Source organism: Phyllostomus discolor, chromosome 10 (assembly GCF_004126475.2).
Source record: "Phyllostomus discolor isolate MPI-MPIP mPhyDis1 chromosome 10, mPhyDis1.pri.v3, whole genome shotgun sequence".
Classification (NCBI taxonomy): domain Eukaryota; kingdom Metazoa; phylum Chordata; class Mammalia; order Chiroptera; family Phyllostomidae; genus Phyllostomus; species Phyllostomus discolor.
The window spans coordinates 37,254,604-37,262,899 of NC_040912.2; the positions used below are offsets into that span (position 1 = coordinate 37,254,604).

The following is an 8,296-nucleotide window of genomic DNA, read 5'->3' on the forward strand; positions in this document are numbered from 1 at the left end:
TTATACATATTAGAAGTGACTTTTTATTATGTTATTGCTAACATATTTTGTTTCAAACATACACAAGTTTTGTAAATTTTATTTATAACATAGATATATTGATTTATGTCTGTATGATTTCTCTCTTATGCTTAGAAATTCCTTGTCCAATGAAACAGAAAATAAATATATTCTAGTTATTTTATAATTTGATTTTGAAAACTACACTTTACATTTTATATGTACATTTACTGAAAGATATTAAATAAATTTAGGAGTTAGTTATGCATAAATTCAACTTTTTTCCTTTTAAATAATGAGCCAGTTGCCTCAGCACTATTTTTACGTCTCCCTTCTACACTGGCTGATGAAAGGAGATGTTCTTGAAGCCCTAGTCACATCTAAGACATGCACAGTGCTTTAGCTATGAGAGAAATGACAGGTGAATTCTCCGCAAAAGACTTACCATTTGGCCCCTATTATCAGAGAATGAAGTCCCTGCCTTTACCTGCTGCTTTGTACCTAAGTGTCCTTTGTCCCCTTCCATGTTACTGCTCTAGTTTTATATGAATTGCCCTTCGTTGGAGGTCTAGATTTAATAATGTTAAAAATATTATCCTTGTTCACATTAGGCAAATGGATCATTGACCCCAGTTCAAGCATGGTTTTGATTTGTAAATCTGAGCAGTTTTTACTTATCACTTTTGGAGTGGAGAAGATTCCATGAGTTTAAATTAGTGGGCAGAGATTGCATTATCTCTCTGCAGAGGAGCTGAATCTTCTAAATTGACTCTGCTGACATTTTGCTGTCGAGATACAGTCTGCATAATGCATCCTCTCCCAGTACAGGATGAAAGCACTGCAGTGAGAATGTAAGGCAGGCAAATGTTAATCAGCCACTTACTTTCTGGGTCACAGATTTTTATCTCTAGATTGCAAGAGTCCTATGAAAATATGGCAATTCAAAATGTGTTCAGTTAGAGGCACCATGTCATATTTTTAAATTTTAGGAAAAAAATCACTTAAACAACCTAATAAATATTAAATAAATCTGGAAAGCCTAAAACTTATTAAAGCAGGTGTTATATCTCTAGGTCAAAAACCAAAGAAAAATTGAACATTCCGTGGAAGAAAGGAAAGGTGAAGGATCACAGCAGAGTAATGAAAAGCCAGCTGTCTGTGAAACTCTCAGCGCTGTGGGGACAGAGGTGGTCTGGAAGGCAGGGAAGGGAAGCGGACTTCAGAGCAAAGCAACGTAAATAGGATGCAAAAGGAGAATAGTAAAAATAATGACCAAATGTTGCATATTTTGTGTGAAATCCAAGGCATAATTTCTTCCTGCAGAAGATTAAAGGCAACAATAAAAGCAGGAGTCAGAGCTGTGACAATCTTTAAAGACACATTAAACAGATTAAACATTAGCAAGAATGCCATTTATGAGAGGAAATCTGGGATGAACTGGAGAGGATGTTACCTGCTCTGGTTGTCATGTTAATAACCACGGGCCATTTTCTATTAGAGAATTATAGAAATAAAGGCTTCAGAACATCATCTCGCCAGCAACATGTAATATTGCTAATAATACTTCACACTTTAACCTTCAAAGAGCTTTATTTTTACCATCCCCATCCCCACACACACACCACATGCTATGTCACCAACTTGATAAATGGGAGGCTGAGCAAGGAAGATAAATGAGTTATCATGGTAAGCCTTGCAGATAGGGACCAGAACCTAGGCTTATGGAGTCCGTTCTGTGTTCTAAAATACATTTAAATTTTTAACAAGTATTTCTACAGTGAAATTATTTAAAGTAAAAAATCTATCTAGTGTGTTAAATTTGAGATTGTGTTTCTGTTTTCTATTGGCCTTTTTTATTTAAATGCATTTATTTTACGCACAAGACTCCTGTGGTTACTGAGAATGGAAGTGAGTTCAAGATTAGTTTGTATTACAATAGCTTTTAAAAATGTCCAGTCTTTTTCAAATAGATTCTTTAGAAAAAATACTACATGCCCAGCTCACCAAATGGGCAAAATAAGGGAAACGGACAAAAAGCTAATGGTGTGGATTCAGTGGTGTAGAGTCAAGGCAGGGCTGGAGACCATTCAGCCTCATTAACCAGGGATCTGAGCTGTGACCTGCCTTTGGCCTCGTGTGGTCCCCCACCAGCTGCACTTCTCTGGCACAGAGGGTGGTTGGCCATATACTTGTTAGTTAACTGGGATGATAGCCAGAGATGTTTCTTTTCGTTTTCTTATATTTCCAGAATTGAGGGATTTTTCTACATATTTTTCACATAAAGATGCAGAGTTTAGTCCACCCACTGTGAATAAATTGAATTTAGTCGTCTTCATGCCTACTTGATTTCCACCAACTTAAAGTCTACAATACAGGGGCAGATGTGTAAACTGGAAATCTTCCAGACTTCTTTGTTGTCATGATTCTGCTTAATGCCGAGCCCCTTCCCAACACTCCACATTAAACAGGGCTCTCGTGTCAGTAAACATGCCTTCAGTTTTATTGAAGATAGGTTCGCTATTCACACCAGATCGTGGGACAGACAAGCTTAGATGTTTGAATTGCCTTTCAGTGGTGTTGCTTCAAAGGGTAAAGGGCATCGCATTTCAGGGGAGGTGCTTTTTGTTCATTAAGCGTTCTCACACTTGAAATCACATAACCATGGTATAATATATCGAGGTATGGCAAATATTTCCACAAATGACATAGTCTAAAGTATCATATGTGCACACAGTATCAAAATTCAATCCAGAGTAAAAAGGGAAATTCAGCTTTAAATGTTGCGAACCTTCTGACTACAGTCCTGCTCACTTACATCTCTGACATTCAAAAGCTGCATCCATGCCTTTGCCCTTGACTTCTAGCAAGCTTCCATACAAGCTGTTTACTTACAGCTTCCATATGCGATTCAGGTCATTTATTTGGTGATATCTAGAAAACAGTAAATTTCTTGAAACCGTTGTTCTGTTCTACACTAAATAGTAGGGTGCACTACAACTGTTTTTCCATGCATGACTGTCAACGTCACATTCTAGCTCTGAAATTCTTTGAACACCAGTATCTGAAATCTCCATCCAAGTGGTCAGTTGAGAGTTTCCAGTTTTCCTTCATTAATATTTTTAACAGCTTTTCATTCCTATCCGTGGACTGGAAGAAAAACTTGCTGTATTCCAACTGTTCAACAAGGCATCCTGAGATGCTAACATGTACCTTTGGGGCTATTACTTGTTGAATTTTTTTATTCTCTTTCACTATGGCTGACAATATTATGCTTTATGATGGAGACACAGGGAGTATATCTTTTAGGTTCATCTAAGTAAAACTATGTAGCCTGTTTTCATTTGCTCATAGCCCTCTCTGTTTTTAATTTATTGCCTACATTTTTCCAATTCTGCAGTTGAAACCCGATGAAAGGATCATCAAAACAGAATATGGGCTACTGATTCGAAGTTTGCAGAAGAAGGACTCTGGGATGTATTACTGCAAAGCACAGGAGCACACTTTTATCCACACTATAGTGAAGCTGACTCTGAATGTCATTGAAAATGAACAGATGGAAAATACCCAGAGGGCAGAGCATGAGGAGGGGCAGGTCAAGGATCTGTTGGCTGAGTCACGGTTGAGATACAAAGACTACATCCAGATCCTTAGCAGCCCAAACTTCAGCCTCGACCAGTACTGCGAACAGATGTGGCACCGGGAGAAGCGGAGACAGCGGAACAAGGGCAGCCCAAAGTGGAAGCACATGCAGGAAATGAAAAAGAAACGGAATCGAAGACATCACAGAGATGAGCTTCCTAGAGCGGTGGCCACGTAGTTTTCTATTTAATTTAAAGAAAAGAATTCTTTACCTGAAAAGTACTGTCTTCTGTTTTGTATATCCCTTAACTTACTCATTCAAGTTTTCCATAGAGGTTGGCTTAGGCACAAGAAAAATAATCTGAGTAAGACTATGTATGATGACTAAGGCATAGGAAGGGCAAACAAGTCATCTGAACCAGATCTCCAAGAACTAAACTTGTACCTGCAATGTATCAGAATCATCCTCAACATAGGGACTTTACATTTGTAAATGTTTTATGATCTGAGTTTTTGAATTTATGTTGTCATGTACATAAGGGAGCTAAGCAGACATCACATTTGATAATGTACTAAGGAGCTTTGGTTCCCTTGCATGGCCCTTAAGCACAGAGTTTGCCATGTCATTGTGCTGTATGTCCTTGTGAACAGACATGCCATTCCGCTCTAGAACCGACCACCTTGTGGTAGGAGTTGGAGGGAAGACATAGATTCAGACCACTCATATATCAACAGGAACTTTCCCAGTGAGTCATTCACTCTCATCGCACAATTTAGGAATTTGGAGAGGTACCTTAGTTGTTTTCAGAGCGCAGGGATATTTCGTTTACTATAGCATTGACTTACTGAAGGGTAGGAATGTTCCTCCCAGTATTCCCTGTGTCTTACCAGGGGAAACCAGTTCACAGTGAGAAGCTGGTGCTCAGTTATGTGTTTTTAGATTATATGCTGAGCCTTACAGGAACAGAATGCCTAATAAATATTTAAGGAAGATAGGGAAAAACATTTTAATAAAATAAGGGAAATGTCATGATGTACACTGCATCCTAATGGGAAAGCATGCAGATGGGATTTGTCAAGAGACAGAAGGAAAGACAACTATAAATTCTGGCTCTGGGGAAAATTCATATCCCCATAAAAAGGAAGAATAGTCACAAATAAACTGGGTGAAATGTAATGTTGCTGAATTCACCGGAGTGTAAGTAGCTGCCAATTTATAATCCATCTGTTTAAAAAATTCTAGATTATAAAAAACTGCTAGGAGAAGTCTGAGAAAAAGTAAATTTTCTAAAGGATCATGGGAAGAATGAACACGAGTTTATTTACAACCAAGGGGATTTTAGTACTTTCTTTTTTATAAAAACTCATCCTACTCTATAAATTATTTCCATTTACTGTCTTGAATATTGGGTTATGGGATTTTATTTGACTGAATAGAAAAAACAATATATGCATACATAGAGATAGAGTTAGGTAGATATTAGTGGTAGGGAGCAGGGAGATATATTATTAAATAACAGAACAAATGCAAAAAAATGACAACGGAAAGGGTTAAGTTAACTCTTTGACATCTTTTTTCCACACCATCTTTTTGCATTTCTGAGATTATATGCTGTAATTCAAGTAACATTCTTTTAGTAACTTAATAATAAATAAGCCTACTGCATGTAAAGAAAACAAACTCACAACATAAACATCTTTCATATTTTTGTTAGCACTTTCAAATATTTCTAGTTTGACTTTACCTCTGAACATGCATGGTATGTTTTCCGCACAGTTAGGCAGGACTCACCTTTGCTTCTTAAACACAAAATGCTTAGACCTCTTCTGTTTTGCCTTTTCACGCCCTTTTTAGTGTGAAATGAAAAATTAGTCACTTCCTCACATGGAAGGCAGCTTTTCAGAAAACTAAATAGCAGACGTTGCTCGTTTCTCATGCATTCTGTGTGTCTTGAAAGAAAAGCCTGTGAGAATCCATGTGATTAGAGGGCACCTTATTACAGTGTTCAATGTCATGTCTATGACTGGCTTTGTGTTCACAACATTCTATATAACACATTCATTTTACTCACATTACTTACCTATCTCAAAGTAGTCACACTGATATATGAGGTTAAGTCCCCCTTCAATATGAAACCCATAAATATTTGTTGATGATGCTGTGTAAGAAAATGTAAGGATTTAAAACTTAGGTTTATAAAAAAGCAAACCAGGCAAATCAGTTTTTTAAAAAAATAATGCATAGTAGTTGTGTTAGGATGAGACTGCTAATTAAATACCATTACAAGAGTGTTTGTAACTATTGATTTCCTGCGTTAAAATGTTCCACGAACCCATAGCAAAGTCAAAGTAAATAAGTGGGAGTATGTTTTATTTTTTAAAGATTCCCACATATTTATATGTCAGAGAGTAATAATCAAATTATGGGTGGCTTTGAAAGAATTACATGAAGCTCAAATGTTAGGATCGACTTGTGAAAATAAGTTTGGTTTTCTTCCAAATATAAATGTCCAAGCCATTTTTAAATTCTTTCTTATCATAGTTATTCAGACAAAATTTTGTAAACCTGCTTTAATTTACAACTAATATTTTGGCTGCTTTGAATCTAAAACTATTAATTTATAATAATTACATAAAATATATTTGAAATATTTTAGTGAAATAGAATGCCATATCATTGAAAAACCATATGGACAAAAGATTTATGTCTATTTATAATGATAGAGGACATTAAGCTACATTTAATTTTTTAACTTTTTAATGGCCTAGGACTCTTGAGGAACAGTGTGAATATATTACATGTAAGACAAGGCACAACATACAATATAGAATTCTGAGAGTTCTTCCACCATAAAACTGAAGATTTTACCAAACTCTTTGAAATAATAAACAAATGAAATTATAATCAATGCTTTCAATCCATTTTCTTAGAAAACAGCTCTTTATGGAGAGGTCTTGAAATATCTATGTTTATTCCTGGATTCACATTTTCCTTCCATGTTGGGAATCCTTGTGTCTTTGACTTGCAAACTCTCGCCTGCATTTCATTGCAGATTTCTGCTGCTACACGGAAGCCTGCCTGTCTGCATTCATTTACATCCAGTTAATTAGGAATTCAAAGAGTTTGTTTAACAGTGGATTGTTGGATAATTAATTTACGTAGAACCCTTCCTCCACCCCAAAGAGCTCAAAATACTACATTCACATTTTTGAATAAACATTTTTGAAAACCAACCAAATTACTTAAGAGAAGGAAAAATAGTCATAGAGAAATCTAGAAATTTACAAAAGCCATAGTAGAGAACTGTTATTAACACAAAAATTTCGGTTGCCTTCTATCCATATTTTGGTTCTTCATATGCTATTAAGTTGTGTTCCTGCTGGGTGTACAGTCTAAACAAAAACAAGAGTTTGCAGTGGCCAGTGCCTCCTTTTCAACATTATCAAAATTAAATTTGAAAAATATTACAAAATATTTACAAAATGCAACATTGAACAAAAGCATTCATTTAACACTGCTATTCTGAACTTAAATATACTTCATTGAAATCATTAATGCAAATGAAATTAAAAACTGAAATGGCTTCTGTTTAAAATGTTATATTTCTCTTCGACAATGTGCTAGGATCGATTCACCTTATTGGGAATGAATAGTTTAGAAAAAAAGGAGATATTTAAAATGTTTTTATAGAAAGATATGTTTCTTACAGAAGACCACAATGTTTAAATAATTTAGCTTCATGTGAGATTAAAAAAAGATCTAAAATCCCAAGAGCTGCACACCAACAGTGCGAAGGCAGGAGCATGTACATGACTTATACCTCTCAGTTAAATGTTTTGTATTATAAAGTATTTATGGTAAGTTTACTATGGATGATTTTTTGGGAAAGGGCAATAATCTGTCAGTTAATTGTATAATTTAATTCTGATATTGTTAAGTGCTTAGCAATCAATTTTAAATTTATAGTTTTGCTATTTTGAGAGAAATGTAGTCTTCTAATCTAAAATAATTGAAATTTGTTAAATGTATATTTTGGTTGTATTATAATAAAATACAAACATTTGTATTCTATGGTGATAAACAGAATGTTGGTTTGTGTGCAAGTTTTGTTTCATACCCCTGAACATGGAAACCCAATTTTATGCATAAAATTACTCAAATTCAAATACCAAAGAAAATATTTCCTGACAATTATCAGTAGATACATTCTGCACTGTAAGTTTACAATAATTTCCTTTATGAAAAAAATAAATAAGTGGTTGTCCCCAGTTAATACAATTATATAGTTAAGCTTTACTGTGATTTAAATTTAGACTTCAGTGGGCTGAGATGAACATTATTAGCACAAGTAACTAGTACTTTTAAGATTTCCAATTACCATCCTGTATGTGAAACTTTAAAATACTCATCTGTATGTTTATCTTAGAAGTATAATTTATTCAAGGAGTAAGTTGCGGGTTTTGTTTTGCTTGTTGTATAAAGAAATTTAAATTTCTTCTAGGGAAAATTATATTTCTTGCCAATTTTGTACACACAACGTAACTGAACAGAATGGAAATATAGCTGCCTGCCACCCCAAAAGCCAAATTCATGAGGCAGGTGCTGGTGCAAAAGGATTGAGGTTCTCTTCAGATGCTGTACAACCTGGGATAATGGTGGATTCCTGTCTCTGACTAACTCATCTTCCTGCTCAAGCCTACAGTTCCTTTTTAAAAA

The 8,296-nt window shown here is 35.1% G+C and overlaps 1 protein-coding gene across 1 annotated transcript in view; it reads left to right on the forward strand.

Annotated features, from left to right (window-relative positions):
- Positions 1-7,666, forward strand: part of SEMA3D (semaphorin 3D) — a 193,897-nt gene extending 186,231 nt beyond the window's left edge. Inside the window, exon 18 of the mRNA XM_028525669.2 lies at positions 3,398-7,666. Within this exon, the coding sequence (XP_028381470.1) occupies positions 3,398-3,817 (420 nt within the window). The 3' untranslated portion in view covers positions 3,818-7,666. The remainder of the gene's footprint in view (positions 1-3,397) is intronic.
- The last annotated feature ends 630 nt before the right edge of the window (positions 7,667-8,296 follow it).